The sequence below is a fragment of the Motacilla alba genome, chromosome 3, assembly GCF_015832195.1.
Source record: "Motacilla alba alba isolate MOTALB_02 chromosome 3, Motacilla_alba_V1.0_pri, whole genome shotgun sequence".
NCBI classification, from domain to species: Eukaryota; Metazoa; Chordata; class Aves; order Passeriformes; family Motacillidae; genus Motacilla; species Motacilla alba.
The window spans coordinates 96,009,632-96,035,970 of NC_052018.1; the positions used below are offsets into that span (position 1 = coordinate 96,009,632).

Below are 26,339 nucleotides of genomic sequence, written 5' to 3' on the forward strand. Positions count from 1 at the left end.
GTCATGGCGCCGATCACGTGCGCATGGGCGGGGCCCGGGTGGCGTCGCTCCGCTCCTCCCTTCGCTTCCGGCCGTCCCGCCACCACAGGCCTGACCCCAGGTAAGCCCTGGCGCCCCCCTGCAGCACTGCAGGTGGCTTTCGCCTCTCGGGAGGGCCGGTGCCGTTGATGGTGTCGTCGCTCCTGCCGGTGTTGGTGGCGTTCGGGGTCCTTCCCGTGGGAGGACTGTGGGCCCCAGCCGCGCCGACGGCCGCTGTCCCAGGGGGACGCTCTACCGCCGCGGGGCTGTTGTTGGCGGCGGCCCGGGGACTCCGGTGGGGAGGAGGGCAAGCAGCGGGGTCGATGCGATCGGCTGCGATGGGGCGGTGCCATCGGCTCTCGGCTGGCGCTGCCTGCGGCAGCGGGCGCGTGACGCACCGCCGGGAGTGGCGGGGCCGGGCCGGGGTCCCGCGGCCTCGAGATCCTCTCAGGGACCGTTCCGGGCTGGGCCGCGACACCGCGGGGACAGCAACGCTGCGCAGGTGGGTGGGCACGGCGCTAGAGCCGCTGGCCTGACGGACAAACCTCTAGACGTGCCGGCGCGGTAAGCACGGCGCGATAGGTGCCGACGCGATGAACGAACCACCTGCTCGGTCTGGGGGATCTGGGTAGTGCTGGGGAATTAGTGCTGGCAGATCTTCTTGGGTCTGTTTTGGTTTTGTTTATTTGTTTCTCAGCAAAGCTACAGAGTGTTTTTATAGGGATGAATTGAAGGGATTTCAAAAGGACCATGGGATGATGGAGGTCCTGGGGGGCCTCTGGTCCAGCGTCCTGCTCAGAGCAGATACAGTTCCGAGATCACACCAGGGGCTCGGGGCTTTGTCCCGTGAGGTCTGGAAAACCTTTGAGATGGAGAGAACACAGCTCGCTTTTCAGTTTTTCTGTCCTAGTGGTGACCTTTTATCCAGTAGGGCCCTCCCATGTTCAGGATGTGTCCAATATGTTCCATGACCCCGCACTGCTGTTGTAAAACTCACTGCAATGCTTGTGCTATATTTGGCTGCTGAAAATGAAGTGAAAGAAAAGAGAGTCAGGTCTATCTTTGCTCTCCCAACCTTCCAGGTCTGATACACGTGTGTAAATAGATCCATGTTTTCAGTCAGAGTTTGTGGTTGCAGGTTCACGTATACCAAAGACTCCAAAATACAAGCTATTCACAGATGGACCAGACGCAGTATAATGATCTCAATGAATTGAGATTTAGCCTGCAAAGGAGGAAGGAGGCTCAGGGGTGACCTTGTCACTCCCTACAACTCCCTGAAAAGAGGTTGTGGCAAGTTGGGGGTCAGCCTCTTCTTCTAGGTATCAAGTGACAGGATGAGAGGAAGCGGCCTCAGTCTGTGCCAAGGGATGTTCAGGTTTTGCATTAGGAAGGATTTCTTCACAGAAGGGGTTGTTAAACATTGGAATAGGCTGCCCAGGTAGGTGGTGGAGTCACCCACCTCCATCCCTGGAGGTGTTTAAGAAAGGCTGGACATGTCACTCAGTGCCATGGTTTAGTTGATATGGTAATGTTCTCACAAAGGTTGGGCTCAGTCATCTCAGGGTCTTTGCCAACTCATTTGATTCTGTGATTCTGAGATATTTCTCATGTAATTTATAGATATATTCAGCCTTATGCAGGAGGTAACAAATGAGGAGGTTTTTTTCCTAGCAATGTGTGTGCTCACATAGAGCAAAGTAGGTGGTAGCTTTTTGCCTAACTTAAAATAGTTGCCTGAGAAAGCATTTGTATTTCAAGAGAGTGTAATTCTCACACAAAGGACATGGATAATGAGCATGAGGCGTATGGAATCTTGGCATTTCAAATGGAGAAAAAAATGAATTTCAAATTAATTTCTTGCCCAGTTATTTACATTTGGAATATCTTTTTGCAAGCAGAGGACCAGGACATGGGCAGCACCGCAGTTGTATCTGTTCCTGCAGCTGTTCTTTCATTTCCACTCCTTAGATTCAGCAGAAACAACAACACTGCAGGAAGAAAATGACCCACTGGTTCCATCGCAACCCTCTGAAGGCTACAGCTCCCGTTTCATTTAATTATTATGGGGTAGCCAACACTCCAGCTGCAACAAAGGTTTGCAAGTAAGTATACTTGGGACTGGCTTCACTCTGCCTCCTACAGTTTGGGGTACATCCTTAAAAGTAATGGTTGCTCTTCAGTTTTTGAGCTGAAGATGACTAGAGATGTGTAGGCAGGAAGGCAGTAAGACACTGCTAACACTGAACATTTGCTTACAGAGAATGAATTCTCCAGTCTCTGACTGCACAGCAATGCCAATTACAGCAATGCAGTGGCACACTTCATTGTCTTTCTGATGACTGTGCATTCCTCTGCAGAAGATTGCCTAATTTCCATAAGTGGATAGGGCCTGGCTGTTCTGTTGTAGGTAGGAATGTAATGAAAAGGGATCTCAGCCTATTTTGCCGATCTGTTCTTATCTCTTCATCTCATCATCCCATTCTAATGTTGAAGAATGTTCCTGCTTGTTGCTTTCCTTTCCTCTCTGTGCACCCAACCTCTTGGTAGGTAAAGGCACAGTCACTTTAGTTAGTGTTAGAACAGTAGATTGAGTACTGATTATCCACTGCTGTCTGTCAAGTCATATGTATCCAGAGGAGAAAAAAAAAACCCTAAGAAATCCTAATAAAAATGTACTAATACAGAAAAATTTTCCTTTCTTTTTTTTTCTCCTTTCATTTAGTGACTTGCGGTTGTCTCGAACACGGCTGTTGGAGCTGTTTACAGACTCAAGTTGTAATCCAGAAATGATGAAGAATGCAGCTGACTTGTACTTCTCACTCCTGCAAGGTAGGGAGATTTATTAGCAGTACTACTAATTCATCAAGAGAAGTATCAGTTCAATTTTAATGGCACTTCTCAGAATGTTAATTGTGCTGATCTCCTGTAAAGAAGCTTTGCACTTCTCAGGAAGGAGATTATCTTCGTCGGTTCTGTGCTTGATACCAGTGCTGGCTGCTTACCAGGCCCCTTCTCCAAGTTTCAGTGTCCTTTGTGACCCTGCCAGTACTAAGGGCTGGCAGCCCTGCCCTCCTGCCTTTAACCTCATTCTTCTTCCTGTTGGAGGAGAAAACATGTATTTGTCTTTTAGGTGGTGGTGAGTTGCTCCCTAAGTATAAATTGAGTATATTAATTAGTTTATTTCATTTAGTATTCAGCGTAAACTGCTGGTTTGTCTAATACTAGACTATAGACTTGTTGCAAGTTTACCTTCTACTGCTGCTTATCTTAGGTGTGTATATATATGTAGCTGCTCATTAGCATGGTATCTGCATTTTCAGTAGATGGTTCAGCTGTGCTGACACATTCCTTTGAAACCTTCCTTCTGCCAGTATTTGGGTAACTCTCTCTTAGCAGTCAGGTGCTCAGCCAGGTTTCTTTGGACTGAGTTTTCAGGAATCAGCTGATTCATGGAACATGGGATCTTTCAGTCTGTGGGAAGTAAGCATTGGTTTAATGAGCTCCTGGGAGGGCGTAGGCTAATGTCACATTTAAAGGTCAGATAAGAGTCCTCGTTGCAACAGCCAAGATTTGGATAGTTTCTTGAGGAAAATGTCATGCTTGGCCCCTAAAATCTTCTGCATGTGAAAGGAACAAGTATTTTCTGATTTTATAGGCATGTGACACACTGACAGGTATAGCCCCAGTAGCTGCTATGGCAAGCTTTTGACCTCTTAAAGTCTGTAAGACCTGATCAGACCAGGGCCCTTCTTCAGCCTCACAAAAAAATTCCTGGGCCTGCATATGCTAGGATTTGAACATCCCATAGCATGAGCCTCATCCCACTAACTGCTGTTTTCTGGGCTACTGGACGTAAAGAACCAGTTTCCTGTAGCCCTGGAGATAGATGATGACTAGGTGAGCCCATGCTTAGAAGCCCTCTTCCCTCTCCCTGTTGACCAGGCAGCTTTTCCTGGAATTTCCTGGTTGCCACTATGGTGGCAGAGACAGCCACTCACTCACCTTGAACAACCTCAGCCATCCTGTACCTGGGCCAGTCCCACTTCCAACTTGTCACTGTATGGGACATGCAGACATCTGCCAGGTTTTCCTTGAGCAGTCAAGATTCTCAGAATTGAGTTGGTAACATGCTGGGCAAGCAGTTTCCTGGAGTAGCCAGTTGGTTTTTTCCACATTTTGTTCTCAAGATACTGGGGAATAAAAACCCCAGGAAGTAACATGGGGTTTTGAGGGGTTCTGTGGTTGTGTCATTTTATGAAAATCCCTTTGCTAGGATTTTCTTCTCCTGAGAAGCTGAGAAGGCCTCAGCTTCAAGTGTAAACAATTTGTTATCTGCTACTGTAGAATGCAGCAGGTGCTTTCTCGATTGGTCAATGTGGGATGTTTCTACTTGGTGACCAGTCAAGAAAGCAGCCGCTCTTGGACTCTCTAGGAGTCACAGAACTTTGTTATTCATTCCTTTCTATTGCTGTCTCGCCTTCTGATGATTCTTTTCTCTCTGTTCTTTGTAGTATAGTTATAGTGTGGTCTTTTTTAATGTAATATATATCAGAATATAATAAACCAGCCTTCTGAAATGGAGTCAAGATCTCTCCTTCCCTTCAGCAAGTCCTAACTGCCCAGAAGACCCACAGCAATAGGGTTCAGCAAGAAACATTCCTTTATCTGTATTTATATTCATATTGATTGTTATAGATATGATTGCCAATTTGATTTTATCAATAATTTGCCAGAGCCAAATTATGATATAAAAACAAAGTACAAAATTTATTTCGCGCAAATTGACAAAATTTCGGTAAGCCACAGATCGGACAGAGTCTAGCCCGGGAATAGACTCTGGGTGACGCCCTGAGCAACTCCAAGCACTGGTAGCTTCGGAGTGCGGCGAGCACACCGAGCTTTCTCCATGTAGGTCTTTTTATCCCATTTTTCTTGCCACGGGCTAGGAAGTCCATTGTCCTTTTCATAACCAAACAAGTTCCAAAGGTTTCTCCGGTCTAGTAGAATGGTATCTGATGGAAGGTGGTCCTGTCCTCGATGTCTTCGGGAATAATTCATCGACTTCTGGTCTTATGCTAGACAGGATTAATCTTAACAATACACAGTCACATCCCGAGAGAGATATCCTTATCATCACTCTGAATTCCGATACTCAGTTCTTATTGGAAATCTCTTTTGCAAACCGAGAGGTTTCCCAGAACTGTTTTAAAATTCTAAGCAGTGTGTTCCCCCCTTCAGTCAGGGGATCCAGGTGTGCTGCTGATGGCGTAATTCCTTGTGTGGTTGCAATCATGAAACCAACTGTCCCTGTTGGGTTTTTACATGTAAATAGAGTCTATTGGTGTGGTATGCGTTGGTGTTTTGCTGCAGACTGACTTTTTTTAGGTATTTCCCTGAGAACATGTCCAAACGTAACTCTCCTTCTATCTCTTTTTACTTTAATATCTATCTACCTTATTTTATACTATTCTGAATCTATTCCTCTAATAAATATGAATTTTGACACTCATTCATAACATTGATCCATCTCCTTCATTAATCATTTCTGCTTCCTACTTTGAGATTGCCTGTTTTATTATTCCATAGGTTTTATCCTTTCACTGCATGACTCTTCCCAAGAGTGCAAGTTGAGATATATTCAGAATTTCAAGTGGACAGACACATTACAAGGACAAGTCCCGAGGTGCGTGTGCTTTTCTGGGTGTGGGGTATGCAGCTGCTCTCTGCTGCTCTGTTACACACATGCACAAGCCTGAAGGGAAACAGAAATGCAGCAAAGTCTTGAATACAAAGTAGTTTCTAGAAAGGTGTTGCTGTGTTTTTGGTAAATGCTGTACTGTGTTAGGTGTTCTGAAGAGTGCCTAGTGGCCTTTATGTTAAGCTGTGAGAATGCACAATAATGGTAGAAGGATCCATTGGGTCTGAGTTGATCTACAAACTGAACCTGCAGTTAGCTAGACCAGTACAAAGAAGAGCCTTGAGGGTATTGGTGAGTTGAGCATGGTAACAAAGCTCACTGCAGTTTAAAACTTAATTTGGCACTATTGCCTGACCAGGAACTTCTGTGTATTTGGAGGTTCCGGTGTTGCTGAAGATCTGATTTTGTTCTTGTCCTCTGAAGCTCCAAGTACATTCCTCTTGGTTCAAATAAATAAATCTTTTTCCAGGAGGAATACAGATCTCTAACCTTCTGAATTATTCATTTGTCTCTTGCTATTGGAGGTAATTGTATTGTATAATCATGCCTACAAATTTGTCAGGCTTTAGCTAGAAGTGCTTGACCTCCTCAAAGCTTTAATTCCCCAAGGAAGAAAATCTGTTGATTAGGACTTTATTCTAATTTTCTCACAGTCACGCACACTTGTACTTGTGCCAACATTACTCTTGCCACTCCCACATCTTTCTTTTTAAAAGGTTTGCTAGTTCCTAAGCTAAACTGAGTTGGTGATTGCAAGTTCAGTCTTTTCAAAGACTCTGTTTTTACCTTTTGAAATTTCCTGCTATTTGCACATGCTGTTTGTCTGCAGTTACATAAATAATTGCAATAACATTAATTTGAGAGAGTTGTAACAGACTCTTATTAACTTAGCAATACAACTTTAAAGTGGACATTCCAGGGCGAGGCTTTCCACAAAATGTGCGATTGAAAAAACAAAACAAAAAAGAGATGGAAAAATGTCAGCCACACCCATATCTAAACAAATCACAAATCTCAAGTTACAGTTTTAAAATAAAAGTTCCCAAAAGGGAACGGTGGGCATCTGAATGTGGTAGATTCTGAGTTCTTAAAGGGAATAAGTAAAAAAAATGATGTCTCTCTTAGGCAGTTCAGCAAAGTAGGAGATTCAGAGTTGGAAATTGTTGACATCTTAAATGAAAAATGTTTTATGGAGAGAAGTGTTGACTTTTGCTACGTGAACTATCAGCAGAGAGAGATGTAAGAACAAAACTGAATGCATTAAGTTTTCGGGGGATTTTTGTCTGTCTTTCTTTAGTGCCCAGCAGGATGCAGTGTTTGAACTGGTTTCCATGGGATTTAATGTAGCCCTGTGGTACACAAAATATGCATCAAGACTCGCTGGAAAAGAAGAGTAAGTGGTTTTCTTGTCTTAACAATTCTGCTGCAGCAATACTCCACCGAAGTTTTAGCAGGTTCTGGGGGTTGCCTGCTATAGGAAATGTCCAGCTCAGGCAGAGTTCCAGGAGGCAGTTGGTCTTTACACACAAGCACTTCAATCCCTTCTTGCCTCTGTAAACCGAGTGCAGTAGTACTACATGACTGTGATACAGAGAAAGTGTCAGTTGTCAATAAACCCTTCATCAGTCCCCCTCTAAATGTCCAGGTAGAAAACTGAGATTCTTAACATCACAGCTCTGCTGATGTTTAACACTACAGACCTCTAAATCCTTGGCTTCTAACACTGAGGTTGCCTTTTACTTGAGAGTCATCACAGGATCTCACATTTCTTTCAAGCAAGTTCTATATGATTATTTCATGATTGGACACTGTAAGAAACGCCTTTACTCTGACGGTAGCACAGCCATAGGATAGATCACTTAGGGAATTAGTGGACTCTTGATTGTTGAAGGATTTAAGATTCAGCTAGATAAAGCCATAACTGACCTGATCTGCTGTTGCAAAATGTGGTGCTCCAAAGCAGGAGGTGGCACTAAATGACACTTAGAGTCCCTTTCTAACTATAATTGTACCAATTCATTCTATTTTCTCAGTATAACAGAGGATGAAGCAAAAGATGTTCACCGCAGCCTGAAGATAGCAGCTGGGATTTTTAAACACCTGAAGGTAGAAGGACTTTCTTTGCTGTCTGTTCTTTGAGGTGTCTCCAAATACTTGACTTTTTGTCTTAGAGAGGCCTTTGCTATGCACACATACCTGAGAGCACCTGAATGATGCAGGAAACAGAAGGGTATTAATATGTTGTGGTACCGCTCAATCCCTGCAACTCATTCCCAGTGGCACTGGAAGAGTGGTTTGTCTGTCTGCCCATATCATGTGCTATATGTGCCGTCTTGGGACCTTCATTCAGTGTGTCCCATCCTTTTAGGAATGAGGCACTTGTTTTGCACTGGTATTATGCCTAAACTAACTCTGAGACTTGCTTTGTATTTAGGAAAGTCACATTCCAAAATTGATTACACCTGTGGAAAAGGGAAGAGATTTAGAAGCTCGACTTATAGACTCCTACATCATACAGTGTCAAGCTGAAGCTCAAGAAGGTATCTTCAAATATACATTGGTTGGCTGTGGGAAATGACTCTTTGTGGGTCACTGCTGTCTCATGAATTCTGCTTGGCAGCAAGGCCATGGGTTTTTTATTCTCCTGAAGTACTGTGACATAGTGGGGGAGGTTGCTTTTAAAGAAAATTATGTTACAATTATAAAAGGGAAATGCCAAAAATCAGTCTGATATTAGAATTGTAATATGGAATATCTTTCACTTTGGAAGAACTTGTGTGTGGCATTACTCCTTTTTCTTATTTCTTCCTTTCATGCAACCCTTTCACCACCATGCTTGCCTAACAGTCCTTCGCAGTTCCTTTACTTTAAAATATATGCAGCTTCTGTTTATTAGCTAACCTTAAGGCTAACATTCCTTCAGTTTTTATATTAAATTGGAATCATTCTATCCAAGAAACAATCTGTCTTTATTCTGCTGTTTGCTTGACTGCACAACATCTATTTTCTGTTCATGCGGAGGTTTTAAAACTAAATGCCTCAAAATGATTTGATGTGATGGGACATTTCAATTAAACTTAAGCCGTGGTGTGGAACTGTTTTTCAGTGACAATTGCTCGGGCTATTGAGCTGAAACACAATCCAGGCCTAATAGCTGCGCTTGCTAATGAAACGGCCAACTTCTACCAAAAAGCTGGTGAGTGTCTTGTTTTGTATCCTTAGTGACTTGATTTATGCGCTCTTGCCAGCAGATATACTTCACCTACCCATAAATTGCAATATTAATGCTGTTCTCGGTGGATATGGAGTGTGTATTTAGCTTCTATTTAGCACATTTAAGGCTTCAGTTATCAGAATGTATTATGATAAGGCTTTTTGGTTTTGTGGGAATCTTGTTCTATAGCTAATGGTAGGAAATGTTAGTGAAGGAAAACAGACTAACAGCAGACAAATGACCTGATGTCAGTGGAGTGTGTTCCAGCTGCCTTTGGGCAGCAGGTCATGATGCAGAGCATGGAGAGTGGAGTGGGTTCATTATGTACTACCTTCCAGATGAGTAAGATTATCTCTGGGCTTACTGAGGCAAGTGGGAGAAGTGCAGAAGTATGGGAGTCACTACTGGAACTTAAACTAGGAACAAGCTTTGAAATGCTGCCTAAATATACTTAGAGAGTTAGCCATCCAGACTTACTGGACAGCAGTTTCAGGAATTCTAGGGACAACTGCATGATAGCTGTATATTTTTGGTGTTTTTCTCATGTTTTTTCTGTGCTTTTTCAGGAGGAATTTTTTTCCCTTGTTTCTGGATACTTTAGAGTTAGGATCTAGTGATAAGTTTAAGAATTCTGGTCTTTTAAGGTGTTTGGGGTTTTTCTTTTTGGAAATGTTTTAAGAATAACTTTACTTATGTGTTCACAGATCAAACATTATCCAGTTTAGATCCAACCTGTGCAGGTAAATGGAGGAAGTATTTAAACTTGAAGAGCTGTTTCTATATGGCCTATGTAAGTACTTTGGGTGGCAGCAGTCACAGCTTGTTGTCTGTCTGCCAAGGGCTGCATAGGGAATAGGGGCTAAGTATGCCTTGGCTTTCTTTGCATACTGTGGAGAGGAATTGTGCAGTGTCAGTGACATTTGAACTGGTTTTGTGGAGCCAAGTGAAATTGCAGCAGTGTGGATTTGTTTTGATCACAGATCTTTAAATGAAGCCATTCAGGTTGAGCATAATGGTGCTCTCTGTTATCTACATCACAGTCTGATCCTAGGCACAGTTCAGAGCTGAGCATCTTTATGAAGGTCCTGAATGAAACTGCATCAAGTACCAAAAGGTACCATTCCAAGTACTGTCCCTATTTGCCTGATGGATCTCCTAGCAAGTACTGTAGTGCCGTCAAGATCCTCAGCTGCTCAATTTGCTGTGTCTTGTAGCCTGCCGCAGCCTGTAATCTGTCTTTTTTATACTATACAAAAGGCCAAGCTAAGCAGTTTACATAATTGTCTTTCTCTTAGGCTGAACCTGTAGCTAAAATCTGCTTGCCTTATTAGCAGGTTTGAGAGGTGAGGGAGGGTCAGAGTTGCAGTACTTCTCCTTTTTTTTAAACGTGAGTGGTCTGGGCAGTGGTAGATTTAGATAGATTTTTACTGTGAGAACAGACATTAAAGGAAGGTGAGCAAGGTGGGCATTTGTTGATGGGATTGTTCCTTGTTGTGTTTACTAGTTAAACTCAGCTCCTGGTAATAGACAATAGGCAATTCAGTTCTCATGGGAATACAATACCACCTTCAAGCACAGGTGTGAAGGAATGAAATTTTTGGGGATGGAAAAGTTATTTGGACTATGACAAAATATCTCAGATAGCAGAACACCTCATTTCTTCCAGATTCAGTGATGTTTGTTGCAGATGGAGTTTTTGAGCGTTCAGTAGTTTTAGTTTTCAGTCTTAGCACTTTGTAAACTTGCCTGGGGTTCATTCTCTTTCTGTGCTGGGGCTTGATGTTGTACACTGCTACAGTGAGAGCTTGGACTGGCCTGTATTGTAAATCAAGGGCAACTCCGACGAGGGGAGAGAAATAGATGAATCTGACTCCAGCTTATCAGAAGGCTAATTAAGTACTTTATTACACTATGTTATTCTATACGTCTAAAACTAAACCTGCCATGCACTCACTCTTGCTCACAAGTGCACACAACTGCACTCATCCTCTGATTCTTCCATGACTGTCTTGTGGCTGTCCACAGACAGTCCTGACACAGACACACTCTTGGCCCTGATAAGCCAAGGGAACAAAACATCCTCACTTTGGGTAAACAATCTCCATATTGCATTCTGCTTTGGCACAACACAAGCACAGCAAGCAAGATAAGAATTGTGTTTTCTTTCTCTGATGTTCAGAGAATGTGAACCCCAGAAATAGTCTTAGGAAAAAATGTGCCTTGCTTTTCTCCATGAGGAGAAATGTGGCAACAGGCCTGGGCCAGTGCTTTAGGTCAAACAGCTCTGTGCAGCTCAGTTACTCTTGGCTAGAGCTGAGACAGCTCTGTTCATACCAAGTGTTCGTGGTTCTGGTTCACAGTGTTCATGTTGAACTGCATTAATGGCTCAGTGGAATGCTGCTTTGACTTGGATTCCCCAGCTGTCAACTACTTGCAGGGAATGGCAACTTCAAAGAGCTGCAGCTGCTGTTGGGAGCAGGAGGAAGGGCTTGGTGCAAGAAGTGCCCAGGGATGTTGGTAATGATTTTGTCCTCTTCCATCAGGCATACTGTTACCATGGCCAGACTTTGCTGGCAAGTGATAAATGTGGGGAAGCAATCAGATCTCTGCAGGAATCAGAAAAATGTAAGTGTGGTTGAGACTGGAGTACAGGGTCTGATGATACCGTGCCTCTTCTGTTTTGCTGTATTGTGTTAATTTGCTCTCCCATAAAGATTTTATCTGTCACCTGATGGAAATCCAGCACATCTTTGAATAGAGACAGTGTATTTTTTTTTGTCTTACCAAATACTGTCTTTCATAACATTTCTGCAGAAAATTTTCATTTTCACTTCTTAGCCTGGATTAAAGACTGGCTTTGAGCTGTCTGCAATATACAGTATAAAAACCCATAATGGTCTGGTCATCCTGTTTTATGGTCTATATGTTAGAGTAGTGCAGCCATTTCTGCTTTAGAGGTTAAATAGTAAATCTAGATCTTGCTTGTTTATTTTTAACCAGATTTCAGTAACTTATTTCTTTTCTATTAATTTGAAAGGTATATTCAGGGAAGTTTGCAGTAGTTCAAGGTCTTCTGCCCAGTCTTCTCTCTTCAAAGCTATTTATACTCCATTGGCCTGCACTGCATAACTTTACTGCAATGTATAAAAATGCTCAAATCTTCAAAGTGGAAACTTTATTATTAGTTTTAAAAATAAATCAGAAATTTATTAAGAACAAACGAAGATGGATTTCTTGGAGTAAAACAAATACTGTTCGACTGTTCAGAGAAAAGTGCTTCTTCCACTCCATATCAGTTATTCTTGTTTGGTTTGGGGTATCAGCTGTGTGTGGACACCTTCATACCCTCTGTTTTTCTCTACCATGTGGCACAGTTCTTGGGCTTATTGTTGCATTTTGCTCCATACATAAGAATGCTTTCCTGCATCTTCCCACCCAAAAAGCTATCTTTTTCTTTTCCTGTTCCTAGTCACTTGTTGGATGCAGTAAATCTTGAGTGTCTTTGAACTGGTTTGGTTTTGTTTCTAAGAAGAAAGAGGCCTGACTGGATTCTGGTGTCTTCTAAGACTGTAGCACTGTAGAGCAGAACCATGATTTAAGAGGGTCATGTAAATAATTTTTATTTCCTTTGTTTCTTGCAAAGTTTTTGCCAAGGCTGAAGCATTGTGCAAAGAATATGGAGAAACCAAAGGGCCTGGGACTACTGCCAAACCTTCTGGACATCTTTTCTTTAGGAAATTAGGAAGTTTGATTAAGAACACATTAGAAAAATGCCAGAGAGAGAATGGATTTATGTAAGTAATTCATGGTTGGTACAGCATGCTACATGAGGTGTTATTACCTCATTTGCCTTTATTTCAGGATGGGATGGTAAATTTTACTCTCCAGTTGTTAGATTCCTTTAGGGCATGGCATGTAACTTAAAGATAAATTTGCAATTCTATAATTGTCCCTTGGCAGATTTGCAGTGGGTCTGTGCTGTCCCACTCTGTGTCCTGTGCCAGTTCAGCAGGCTGGGCTGGACTGACATCTGGAGAGGTTGAGCAGTTTTCTTTCCTCATTCCTCAGCCACCTGGTTACTGTTCCTTCTGCACAGGACAAAATGTGCAGAAGTTGCTGTGTTTCTCTAATGCTCTCTTCCTGTCTCCTAGATCTAGTAGGCAAAAGAGGACAGAGGGGGAAGTGGAGAAGACCAGTGAGCAATTCTCCTTTGCAAGCAGGGAAGTCAAAACATGGTGCTGCCTTCAGTGAAGATCATGCTTAGGGTGCTAGGAGCTTTATCAGTCCAAGTATAGTTGATATTGTGAATAGGGCTTTCTGTTCATTAATGTCATTCCAAAAAGGGTTTGGAAATACCAAGTTTTTATTTCAGTTGAAAATAATCAAGATTAGTTTGTCTTTAGAGTTCTTTTGCTCATTTATTTCTCCCCTTCTCTCCTGTTATGATTTAGTGTTCCATAATAGGTTTGTTATTTCCATTTTTGTTATTTCAAGACCCGCACAATAGGGGAACTGACTAAATGGAAAGGATGGTCAAGTACATCTAAGCAAACTGCAAATAGAAAGAGAAATGCCCTGCTCTGCTTTGGTTCAAATACCCATTGTCAGAGCTTACAACAAAAGCATGCTGGAGATTTCAGCACGTCCCTGTCCCTCTAGAACAAAACTTGGAAAGAGAAAACAGTGACTGTTTTGGGAGAGCTCTGTGCAGCACAGGAAGTGAGGCAGAGTGTGTCAGTGTGTGAGCTCCTGCTGCCCTGCCAAGGGCAGAGGGACACCCTGAGTCAGGCTTTGCCCTGTAGCCAGTCTTTGGAGGGCTGCTGTGTTGTGATCATCCACTATGGCACATTAGGACTGTTTAGGAAAAGAACTGTCCTCTTCATCTTTGGAAAGTACTTTAAATCTTCATTTGTATTTTGAAGGGTTTTTTTGGACAAAAGATGCTCTTCTCATTGAAGCACTGGGAATAATGGTTATTAAGTAGGAGAAAACCCGCCACACAATTAGGAAACAAACAACAATACTAGGAAGGAGTTACTTTTGTTCTTGTGAACCTTGCTGGCAAAATGCATGTTAGGCAGTGCCTTAATGAAATGAAAGAGAGCAGCAGTGCTTGCCACTGTGAAAACCCAGATTGTTTTGTTTAGAATTGCAAACAAGACTTGCAGAGATGGTGCACTGTATTTTAAATACATTTCTGTATTCTGTTCCAGCTATTTCCAGAAAGTCCCAGCAGAGGCTCCCCAGCTGGAATTGAAAGCAAACTATGGCTTAGTAGAGCCTGTTCCTTTTGAGTTTCCTGCTTTGAACGCACAGTGGATTCCTGAAGCAGTTGCAGCATTTGATCTCACCAAGAGGCCAAAGGAGGACACTGTAAGATAATCCCATGTGATGTTCTTTCCCTCTGGCTTTATTCTGTGTATCATACAGAGTTAGTTTGGTTCTTCCATAAAATTCCCCAGCTCAGTGTAGGAAGCAGACACAAGGCTACCACCTAAACTCCATCCTTCTGTTGTGCCAGGGTGTCGTGGTTTGAAAGTCAGTTAACCTCTGCCACACTGCCAGCATCTGGAAAATCAGCTCATTTTTACCAAGTCCTGTAACATTACAGCATGCTGGACAATGATTATTTTTTAGAAAAGGATTCATTTAAAGATGCTGAAACAGAGAACAGTTGTCTTTTCCCTCTTGATTGGGGTTTACTCAACATTTTTAGCCTTTAAAAGAGAGGGGACTATTAGGTTATAACATGTAAAGTTAGCTGTGCATAAATACTGTGCAGATGCAGTGGTTTGTACTTGTGGTATTTAGTTGGAATTTTTTTTTCATCTTATTTCCAGGCTAAACCAAAACCAGATGAAGAAGTAAAACCTCTGAAGGAACCAAATATAAAGCCTCAAAAAGACAGTGGATGCCAGATTTCTTAAATGCCATAAGTGCTTTGAATTCACTTTGAAACTCTTCATAGGACTCTGGGGCTTTTGTTCTGATCTCCTTTTTTGATTCTCCTCTTTTCATTTACAAAGCTAATTTAATTTACCTTTGTTAATATGTGTCTATCTTGCTTAAGATTGTGGTGGATTTCTAGGAGGTTATTTATACCTGACTTATTTTTGCTTTCAGTGGGATACCATAGAATGAGTGGGCTTAAATGTTCCTATTGTGCCTCTAGGGAGTTTCTTTTTGTGGGTTTAGTTTTACCCACAAATAGCCAAGGAAGTATCATGATTGTAATGCTTGAGGGTTTTTCCATTACCTTATATGCTATATCATGTTCAGTTCTGCAAACAGAAGTTTGCATGAACTGTTACAATTATTCAAGTTTTGTCATTCAGGCTTAGCACCTTGTTGTGTTTGAATTCACCTAATTGTAGTGAGGGAAGAAAATCTGGGTTTGGTTTGTAACAGTCCTATGGTATTTCACAGGACTGGCACAGAACTTGGGAAACCTCAAGTTCTGCATAACAGGAGCACAATTTATATTCTGAAACTATTAGTCTCTTCTCTGTTCTTTCCTCTATAGATTAGGGTTTTTATATCAGAATTTGTAGTAAGGTACCTTAGCTTTGTCTGTCCTTTAATTCAAATCCTTTAGTATCAAAGTGAATCTGAAAGCGATGCAGCAAGCAATATGGAAGTGCTTAAAAGCAAGCATCCCTGTGTCATTCATTCAGAGTTTCTGAATCTTCAAAGCTTTGTTAAGTTTCAGGGCTGCAGACAGCCTAATCTCCTGGCACTGGAATTCCTGAAGCTTTCATGCTAAGGTAATGGATTTGGAAGTTGCTGTGTTTCCATCTGGGTGGTGTCTATAAGAAGCTGCAGGAGAACAGGGAGGAAAGATGAGCTGAAGAGCTGATGGCACAGCTGGGAAGCCGAGCTCTAGATTTCCTTTATGCCCTGTGTAAACAGTGCCTCTTCTCAGGTTTTGCAGTATTGCACTAAAATCAGCTCTTTCTGAAGAAAACTTGTGAGAAGCCAAGCCCAGTCAAAGCTGAGAAAGAAAGGATTTTGTAGAACTTGCTGCTTCTATTTCTGCCTGCTGTGGAAAATGTGACAGCATTCTTCAGTGCTGAGCACTGCAAAACACCCTTGACAACAAAAACGTCTTTCTGATTTGTTGCAAATGCAAAGGCATATGATGCATGTGTTGAAGTTAGAGCCTTGCAATCCCTGGGTACCAGTTGCTACACTTCTCTTGGCCTGAGAAAGAAACTTAGCAGCCTGACAATGTTCACCCTTCCAGCAAACATGATGGCAAATGCACTTACCGTGACGTAAACTGTGAACACATTCCTCACTTCGTACTCTTTGTTCACCTTACACCATGCTGTGTGATTCAGTGCTTCTAAAATCCTTAAATGGGGCTTGGAGACACTTAGCTTAGAGAGCAAGTGTGTAACTCCTTGAAGGCCTGTGGAACAAAAGCTGCCAAGGTGGTTAATAGGGAACTCAAGACTCCTCATGAGATACTGGACCAAATTACAAAATTTGTTGATGCAAAAGGCAAAGAGACTTTTAATACTGGCTATTAACGGGTTGATCTAATGCAGACCCCCTTACTTTCCTTGATGGATTTTTCTTTCTGTCAGTTCTGTACATAAAACTAAGTGTGAGCTGAATTTCTATGGAAGAAGTTTCTGTTCTGCAGGGGCCTAGAGGATAATGAGTATCAAGAAGAATACATATCTGAAATGGCTCCATTTCCTCTGATGCTGCAGGGGACCTAGTGTATGTTTCATGAAGAGTTAGTCAAATCTGTTCCTAACTTGATCAGCTGACTCATTAGACTTCTTGCATTGTTAAATTACCAGCTTAGGTTTTGCCAGAGTAGAGTGTGGAGTTAGTTTTATATAGATTTTAGTTCTAAAACTGTATTCCAGCTGTAGTCATCAACATTTGTTCAGCCTGCCCTCTTTAAGGATCAAGATACAGTTAACTCAGTTTCATAATCACAATTTTTTAGCTACTCATTGTTTTTCAAAATTCTTTGTCAATACGTACACATCTTGACTGAATTAATTTTCTTTCTGTGCAGACTAGATCCTCTTTTCCCTCCTCCCCTCATGTTCCCTTCTATCTGCTACAAACTGTGGCACAGACTTACCCTCATTTGCTAATGCACTTACAGGTCTTGGGACTCATTTCCAATGCAGCTTTTACCCATCCTCTACAGGGTTCCTGTAGAGGAATATCTTAAAATCAAATTAACAAATCATGACTAAGTAGTTCCCAAACATCATGGTAGCAAAGATTATTTTATGGACTTGGAATTCTTTGGACGCTTTCTCAAACCGAGCTGTTTGTCTGAATCAAGTTCACTGTAAATAGTTTGGGGCATAACCAAGTGAATTGTGTCAGATGATGACATTATTTAAGCCTAGCTGTGTAACCTCTTGTGCCATAGCTGTTTCAGTAAATATGATGTAGTAGTTGAAAAATAGAATAATGGAACTAATTAATTGACTTAAAATGTGTTGCTTTTCAAGACAAACTTTGTTTACTTGTAGCTGAAATCCTGTGGCAAGCATTGGATGGTTTTGCCAAAAAATAAGAAGCTAGAGACTGTTTAGTTTGCAAAGTAGAGAGAGCTGTGAGGCAATGAGCAGCTTTCTCTTCTGGTTTTGCTGGGAAGTAGCAGGAATTACTGTAAATAGGATATAGATTAACTGTCCAATATGCTTAAGAATATGAGTGAATGATCTGGGAGTTTCAGTGAATCTGGAAACCCAGCAGCCATGTTCCTTCTCTTATAGTTCCCTGTAGTAATTTTTAAGAGTTGAGGTATTTTGAATGGTGACTTTTTAATGCTCTAATGCTGCAAGAGCCTGTTTTTGTGTCCTCTCTCTGGTTTCAGAGGCTCTCATGGCTAAACCTGCAAATCTTGTTGGTGTAAATAATCTTAAAAAATTTGTGCCCCATCTGAAGCAGGATAGAACTGCAGCTGAATAAAATACAGAGTGCTGGACCCCCTGTTTTGTGCTTTAAGAAAAGCAGTGATTGTCTTTAACCTACTGTAAACCAAACCATTAAGCTGTTAGTAGGATTTCTATTTAAATACACTTCCTCCATGTTTTGTGTTCCTGAGTTTTCAGTAGTTACTCTCCATCCAGCATGTGACACACATACAGCTGAGGGACTAAACCTGGCCCTTGGATGCTAATGGCTGCCTCTCACTGGATTTGGTAGAGGAGTTTTGCCTGTCAGCCTAGGGATGGTGTTTGGTCACTTGGATGTTCAGCATGGAGCCATGTGTCTGTAACAATGGTAGTTGTTTGTACAACAATCAGGAAAATGGATTCCTGTGTCTGTAGAATAGAGACAACTTTGCACTTTAGAATTTTCTTGTATTACAAAATTGGTACAATACAATATGCTTGTAAATAGTCCTTCCTGTCATTTTGATTTCAGTACTGCGCTATGGATAAGGTTTTAATGGGAAACATTACTAAAATGTATTTTTAATTGTCTGTGTGTGCTTCAAACTCGTGAAGCATATCTCTGCCTTTAGTATTGGGGAACATGAGCGGAGGCAGTAGCTTATCTGTCTTCCATGGGAATTCCAGGAGGTGAAGACTTTCTGTCTGTTGGCTGCAGGGTGGAACATGTCATCCCACCCCTGTGTCTGGTATCTAAACTGATGTTTCAGCATTAACATAAATCCTGTTCATGCCTATTAATTATCCCTAAAAAGATTCTGTCTCTAAAGATCACTCTTAAATTACCATAGTAGCATAAGCTGGTTTTTTTTTCCTTTGCTGTGTTTTTTCCTGTCACTGGCCCAGCTGAGGGAGGAATAAAGAGCAGTGAGTAAGACTAGCATGAAAAAGCCCTTGCAGTGTATCCCTGTCTCCAAGTTGTGAGTGCAGTGTGTAAAGGCCTTTCCACAGTGACCCTTTGCTTGTCTCAGACCTTTCCCTGCTGGTGATGCTCTCAAATTCAGCAAAGGTCCCATGGCAACTCAGGGTACCCCTGATTAGCTGTTTATGTAGGAAGGCCTCCCTCCTTTGGTGTTGGTGCCTTCATGGATTACAAGCTTCTAGAAGCCATCCTGTATTCTGAGTAATCCCACTTCAATGGAATTAGCTCTGAGATCACTGACCAAGCAGTCTTACTTTGTGAAGACAGTCACCATGCAATCTTAAGCTTCATAGTTGGAAAATTTGTATATAGCCACGAAGTCCAGAATGCCATTTAAAATAAACAATCTTCAAATATCACATTTATTTCATTATTTAAAATTTTACATACAGTAGCAAGAAAGAGGCTCTGTTTTGATTGTTACTTTCTGCAATTTAATGCAACTTTGTTATTATAGAGAATACTTAATCCTTGCTTAAAGGAAGACTTAAATAAGGAAGATCCATGAATTGGGTGCCTATGGAAGTAGTAGCTACAAGGAAGCATGTCAAGTCCTGAGGCAGGAAGAGAGGAGATGGGGTTTCCAAATTCTTGTTTAGGGAAAAAAAAAGTAATTAAGCAGAATTTCTTAGGGCTGTGCAACATCCCAGTACTTGCCAAGGTCTGTGACATTGTGGGATGTTCTATTATACTATATCAAGAGGCTTATTTGGGAATAACTTCTCTGATATTCTGCATAGAGCCCCACTAGCACAGCAGGCTCAGTCTTCCCTGTCTGAACCAGACATGCATATGCTGCTGTCTCCAGGAGTCCCATCTGTCTCTCACAGCCATGTGGTGGTCTTTAATAATTTTGTTTCATACCTCCAATCCTTCTGTCTGGCTTTCCCAAATAAGGACTCATTTGCAATGTCCATGTTGATGGCCCCTGGAATGTAAGGCTGCCCTTGCTTTGTTGAGTTACTCTCAAATCTCAAGGTCAGGGACCTTGTCCTCTGTGACACCTGGACCCTCTAGTCTGCTGGCTGTGCTTCCCCAGTTTCTGCCAGCACCACTTAGTCAATACCTTCTCCCCAAACACTGTCAAAACCTGCATAACAGCACCAACAGAGCCCTCCCAAATGGATAAAAAATTCCCACAGGACCCTGCTGGAGCGATGGCCACCAAGGGGCAGAAGTACTCATGTTTTCCTGCAGTTTTTCCACACAGCTGCCCAGCCTCAGACAGTGTGCACTCTGGAACAGCACTGCAGCTTTAAAATGGGAGGAGGTGTCACAAGTTACACCTTCTACATCATTTCATGTGGAACATCTCTGTACTTACTGACAGGGGGGCATCTAGGAGCCCATGCATGCTTGTGACTAGGAGAGCAGCTACCCCTCCATCAAGGACATTGCCAAGGCCATGGAGCAGGAGCACTGACAAGCAGAGACGATCTCTTGCCCTGTGTCCCAGCATCTGCTCTATCCCAGGGCCTGGCAGCCTCTCCAGGGCATCTGCCCTTTAGGAAGAAGATGCTGTGTACATCTCTGTGGGGTTTCTCCAGGGTCATGGGCTGGTTTTCTGTGGCAAGGATTTGAAGTGGGAAGGCTGCAGGGGCAGCTTCTGTCAGCAGCAGCTGCCCTCATGTTGGCCAGAGCCTATTCCAGCCAGCCCCAAGACAGAGCCACTGCTGGCCAAAGCTGTGTCCATCAGCTGCCTGCTCATGGCTGTTGGGAAGAGGCCATGAGGTAGACAATGAGGCCTTGGGCAGCTGCAAATTTGAACTAAGGGCTTGTCTCCTCTGCACACTGCCCTGCCAGCATGCCCCAGCAGGCTGGGGGTGCACAGGAGGCTGTGAGGGGACACAGCAGGGCAACTAACCCCCAGTGACCAGAGGGAATTTCCACAGCCTATTATGCCATGCTCAGCAATCAGACCATGGGGATGGAGGTTGGCAGGGGCTCCCTTGGCTCAGAAATTGGCTGGGCATCAGTGTTTTTCTTGGGTTTCAATGGGTTTTTTTTCTTTGTGTTTTTTTGGTTTGGTTTTTTTGTTTGGTTGGTTTTTGTTTTGTTTTAATGTAGTTAAACTGCTTTTATCTCAACCCACCAGTGTTTTTACCTTTCTGATTCTCTCCTCCAGGGCTAGGAAGTGGCTGTGTGGTGCTGAGCTGCCAAGCAGGGATAAATCATGACAGTCCTCTGTAAAACCATAAAAGCAGTGCCCTGTGCAAACAACATCTGAATGATGGGACACAAACAGCATATGCACATCAGGACTGCAGCAGGAAACAGGAGCTTTAGCTGGGGATGTTTATAAAAAAGTCATGAGCATGACAAGAAATCTCCACACAGGAAAACATCAGTATTAAAAATGGAGACAGTCACAAATACAGGGATTGTGGTACTCACAAAGACCGCCAAGTGAGTCTTCCCATAGCCACATTTAATGACACAACTGAGGTTGATGTGAACCTTTTGTCCACAGAGCTCAGTCATGCAGTTGTGAATTTGTGGGATAAAACATGGAACTTTGCCATTTTTGTCTTGTTTGGTTTGACAAACTGGCAAACAGAATACAGGTGATGTATCTCCAAGACTTAGTTCTTACCAACCTCAGTGTACTGTTGGCTGTTGTATACACTAACTGTTGTCACCTTATTGCAAAAGTTCCATACCTTCTTGGTGATTTCTCATAGGCCGTTCCTCACAGCACTGACTCCTTCCTCTTCATAGCATAGCCAACAAACTCCAACTCCCATCTTAACCAGCTAACCCACTCTTTGGTAGCACTCATCCTCATTGGACACAGCTGTGGCCTGTTAAGGACAGGCCTCTTCCTAATCTTTGGTGATTAGTACAGCTGCAACTCCTCAGGAGTGAGATTACCTTCTGCACTATCTTTATTTTCTTACATTCTATCCCCTCACAACTAACAAGTCTATCAAAACCTGCCACCCATGGTAGGATTATTTAAAGTGAATTATAGATTAGCTGAATCTGGCCAGTCTGAGGAGATCAGTTAAAAGAGGCTACAGGTTTTCTTTGCAAGGTGGTAGATCATATTGCAAGCTGAATGGTACAGAACTGTGTTTGATGCAACTTCACAGATTAACTTATTTTTATGCTCAAAATTAAAGCCTTCTTGTTTCCATAGTTCAAAGTTGGAGTCTGTATCTCTGGTTTGGGACAGTTTGAATTGCAACCATTTAATTCCTTAGGAAGTTAAAGTTTTTGCTTTTCTGTTTAAAAAATTTAATATGATTGATTAACTTACTTTAAGGATGGATTAACTGGAATGCAATCACTACTCAAGCAACAAAGCTGGCACTTTGCTATTTTTTTCTCCTTCTTTTAATACTTACTGGTGGTGTCTGAAGGGATTATTACCAGGATTTAAAACCTTTCATGATTTGTAAAATTAGCTATTTTCTTTTGTTCAACTGATACAAACTCTATCAATACAATTCAGACTACATTGCATAGTATCAGCTTTTTCCAAAGATTACATTTTACTGTACCCACAAAGGAGCTTTTGCATGCTCAGATGCAGCCTTTGTGGATGAAAACAGCAGAAAACCATGGTTATCATACAGATAGACAGCAATCAGTGTGTGGTGTGTTAGGTATGGTATGAAGTTTGTGCAAGCTTTACAGTTGGACCAGTGTGGCAGAAAGCACTTGCATAAAAATCAGAATATGATGATTCTAACCAAGGGTGGACCAAGAAAGATCAAGTCATTTTTGCCAGGTTTGTAAAATTTGAGCCATGTATCACTAGGTTTAGTCAGCCTGACTAAGGACTTTCTTGCTCCTATATTTCAAACTGCAGAAACTTTTAAATATTAATGAATTGACCAGAAAAAGAATCCACATAAAGCTTAAAATCAGATTACATGAATTCCTGTGAAAAGTCTTAATGTAATACATGGTAGGTCCTTAGGAATGTAAGAGGAAATTAATGAACAGAGAAAGGGGAAAATGTTGAAATCAAAGCCACACATTAAAATTCAAATCATTTGCTTTTGGCAACACAGCTTTAAAAACCTCCATGCTGTAACTATTAATGGAAAAGCCTCTCTACTGGCAAGGCAGATACAAAATCTCCCTGCAGCTTCCACAATCACTTCTGTCTCCTGCTGAAAGAAAAAATCTTGGTAAGAAAACACTTTCTAGAGAGATTTTCAGGTAAATATGACAGAGTTACTGAGTGACATGTCTGAAATGAGCCATCAAGGACTGTTATTGGGTTTCACCTCTTCCCCTCCATCAGCTCAGAGAACATCCTGACCAAGTGCACATGGGCAGCACGGCCTGTGGAGGTAGCCAATGGCATCCACCTACTGTAGGCTGGTAGCCTACATTGGCTACCAGCTACAAATAATTGTGTGCCCCTATGCTCGTTCAGTTGTGGGGAGTTCTGATTTACAATTTACACAGACTTGGCTCTTTCTACCCAATGGATGCACTTTGCCTGTTTTTAGTATCATCTGGAGATAACCACAACAGAAATAATAAATAATAATTAAGTAAAAGATAGGGGGTTTAGGTGCTTTAAAAAACAAATAGAAATTGCATTTGTGGCCATGGAGGTGTTGATATTCCATAGCCACAGCAATAACCTTCAAACTGCTCCTCACTGCCACACAGAGTTGAGATGTATGTGCAGGCAGGTTTCAAGGAAAAATAGTGCATTAGATTGAAACCTGCACTGGGACTATAGGAAGAAACCTTCCCTAGGATTTCATGTGTCCAGCTTTTCTTTTGGATAAGGTAAATAATGCATAGTTAGAGTGCAGGAACAATTGATTTTGCAAATTGTTAATAAATAAATACTAATAAAATGAGATAATTTTAACAGACTCTTGAATGCCAATGAAAACTTTTGAACCCAGTGCTGGGTATGCACAGAACTGCTGAGGGACCTGGCCTGAAAAAGCTCCCCCTGCATGTTGCAAAGAAGTCTCAGCCACAACTGATTTTAATGCAAATGAGTTGATTATTATAAATAAAGTAGATATTTTTGTTTTCTCTTCCCTCACAACTTTATTTTACTCATTTACAGTTAGTCCAGAACTCAGACTTAGAAGAGCATGAAAAATTTACCACTGACTGAAAAAAAAATTGTTTAAATGGAATGTTTGATTCTTCCTGGCCTGATTACAGGAATACAAATAAAAAATTATTCCATGGAAATCAATGTGTCTGTAGAAAAGTAATCTCAATATAACAATGAAAATCTATCACCCTGTGAGGTACAAGATTGCCGTAAATAATTGTTGGTCTATTTCCCTCATTTCTACTTTCAATGAACAACACTGGAATGTGAAGTTAAACTTGCTGTGTTCTAACCTTGCATTGCAAATAAGGCCTTCCTGGGGCTCCTGGATACTCTGCTGTCACAGGCACCTGCCCAAGTGTGTGTTGGGGGAGAGGCACACAAAACCACAAGATTTCCCAGCAGGATGGTGCCCAGGAAGAGGCAGGGGCTCCATCCCTCAGCAACAGCCATGGCAAAAAACTGGACATGGTGTGGAGAGAAAGCTAATGAGGACAACCACACTTGCTGTGCAGAGAAGAGCATTTGAGGGTCCTTGGACATACTACAAAGCCATTCTCTCCAGGGGAAAAACAACCAACCCAGCAGCTTTTATGATCTTATGCCAGGCAACCTCTTCCACATGAAACAGAAAATAGTTGAGCCTTTATGTGCATTTTTGCAATAGGCAATATCCCAAACTCAGCCTGATCCGAGAAAGTTTTTTGATGGGTCACTGACTTCATGACACTGTACAGGATTAACTTGTCTAACCATACCCCATTACCTTTGGGAATGTAGATGACACAAAACTCTTCCCAAAACCTTTTTCATCTCTAAACCTTTTTCCTGTCACCAGTTCTCTGAGAGTCCCTAAAGTGCGTGGTTCTGTTGCAACACTTCTGGTTCTATTAGTGGTGTTTGCTTTGGGGATAATGTAAGATAACTCCAAATATCCTTTACTTATTCCTGCCAGTAAGCAAACAATCTGCCCTGCTTTGTTATGCTGCTAGACTGGTTACTGATGGTTGCAACAATGGTGCTGTACAGGACATTCAGATGATCCAAGGTAAGTCCCAGGACCTCTTGAGGAAACACCTCATAGATGATCAGCTGGGTGAAATTTTGTGACTAAGGATGCATGAAATGTGTGGTGGAGTTTTTCTAGCAATAAAATTCTACAGAAAAGATGGGACCTTTTTTTAATGTGAAGATAACAGATAATGGACTTTGTAATTTTAATTTCCATTTTCATTACCTATCAATGAAGTGGTCCCAAAAGTTATTGAAACTTGAAACTGTCTGAATCTGTATTTGAAGTTCAAGTTAGCCAGTTTAACTTTAGAGAAGAATCACACATGGGCTCTTGCAATTTAGGGGCAACACAACTTCCCTGAAAGCCTGAAGTGTCAGCTTGTGCCAGTTCGCGCTTTAAAGTGAATGTCTGCTTTGTAAAAGTGATATCTAAAACTTGTAGTGTAGTTTTCCAAGTTTTAGGTGTGATACAACTGAATTTTAGAACAGGACCTCAGCTCTGGCAGCATATTCTGAGATCTTTTCCTTTAGCTTGATTCTTGTCCATATAATTCTATTCTTATTTCTGTTTAACAAGATTTAAATTTGAACCCTTGATACATAAACCTATTTAACAGCAGGCTTGCTTAGTGGACGGAGTAACTTGAGAGGAAAAGGCTAGCACACGAGTTTGGACTCTTGAAACATGAGCCAGAGGTGATTGCAGCTCACCCTCCCTGCTCTAATGCAGCTTCTTGCAGCTCTTTGCTGCTAAAGCAAAACTTGTTCATTTCTAAAATGTAATAGCAGATTTGCTGATGATGTTTCCACACTGTTGCTTTTCAAGATTTATTTTAACAGTGTTTTGTGGTTTATTATACTGCAAATGTCGTGTCACTATTCACCATGTAAGCTACAGCTATAAATCAGCCTTATGTGGTGGAGTCTTAGTGCAAGGTAAGTGGAAGCACTGGGACAGTTATCATTTTTTAAGTGTTCCTAACAGAAGACACCTACATTAGTTGCCCTTTATTTAATAAATGTTTTACTGGTTTATCTTCAGCAACATGGAGATAGGGGAGAAAGCTCTGAGGGAAATGACATGGACTTTTTTGAGTGACAAAAGACACCTTGGGGTACACTGTTGAAGATCAATAAAGAATCAATAAAGAATCAATAAAGAATGTTTTTCTCACAACATGTTTGTGCAAATATGAATGAAGTTTCAGAATGTGACCCAAAAAGTGTCTCAACAACTAAACACCGATTCTTGTTGTTCCAATATATCTCTGATTAAAGTAATTTAATAGGTTAGGAGTGAATTCTTACCCCCTTGTGGCACAACACATCCCCTCCCTTTGCCCAGCCAGCAAGATTTAATGTGAAGTAGAGAAAAAACAACAATCATGGAAGAGAAAGGGAGTTTTGTGAGGAAGAACATCACCTCAGTGGCATCTACTGCTTTATTTAAGCTAAAGGGATCTCTGGAGCTTGTAATCTGTTTCCCATTAACT

The 26,339-nt window shown here is 41.8% G+C and overlaps 1 protein-coding gene across 6 annotated transcripts; it reads left to right on the forward strand.

Moving 5' to 3' along the window:
* BROX (BRO1 domain and CAAX motif containing) lies at positions 1 to 26,025 on the forward strand. Of its 6 annotated transcripts, XR_005256497.1 has the most exons (15): positions 390 to 520; positions 1,990 to 2,123; positions 2,744 to 2,850; positions 5,608 to 5,704; positions 7,017 to 7,112; positions 7,753 to 7,825; positions 8,154 to 8,259; positions 8,826 to 8,915; positions 9,638 to 9,723; positions 11,477 to 11,558; positions 12,577 to 12,727; positions 13,085 to 13,153; positions 14,147 to 14,306; positions 14,774 to 15,697; positions 20,917 to 26,025. XR_005256497.1 is itself a non-coding variant. In XM_038133495.1 (14 exons), the coding sequence occupies exons 2-14, from the start codon at positions 2,023 to 2,025 to the stop codon at positions 14,858 to 14,860; spliced, it is 1,305 nt and encodes a 434-aa protein (XP_037989423.1). In that variant the 5' UTR covers positions 1 to 100; positions 1,990 to 2,022; the 3' UTR covers positions 14,861 to 26,025. The 6 variants fall into 6 exon arrangements, 5 of the variants coding, with proteins under 5 accessions (XP_037989423.1, XP_037989424.1, XP_037989422.1 ...); XM_038133495.1 differs by lacking the exon at positions 390 to 520 and adding an exon at positions 1 to 100 and having other exon boundaries at positions 14,774 to 26,025; XM_038133496.1 differs by lacking the exon at positions 390 to 520 and adding an exon at positions 18 to 100 and having other exon boundaries at positions 1,920 to 2,123; positions 14,774 to 26,025.
* Positions 26,026 to 26,339: the final 314 nt, after the last annotated feature.

Excerpts from the sequence above, each read along its gene's own strand:
- BROX (XM_038133495.1), top strand. The coding sequence starts at position 2,023 with ATGACCCACTGGTTCCATCGCAACCCTCTGAAGGCTACAGCTCCCGTT. Across the intron at positions 7,113-7,752 it reads AGACTCGCTGGAAAAGAAGA|TATAACAGAGGATGAAGCAA; the intron begins GTAAGTGGTTTT and ends CTATTTTCTCAG. Across the intron at positions 11,559-12,576 it reads TCTGCAGGAATCAGAAAAAT|TTTTTGCCAAGGCTGAAGCA; the intron begins GTAAGTGTGGTT and ends TTTCTTGCAAAG.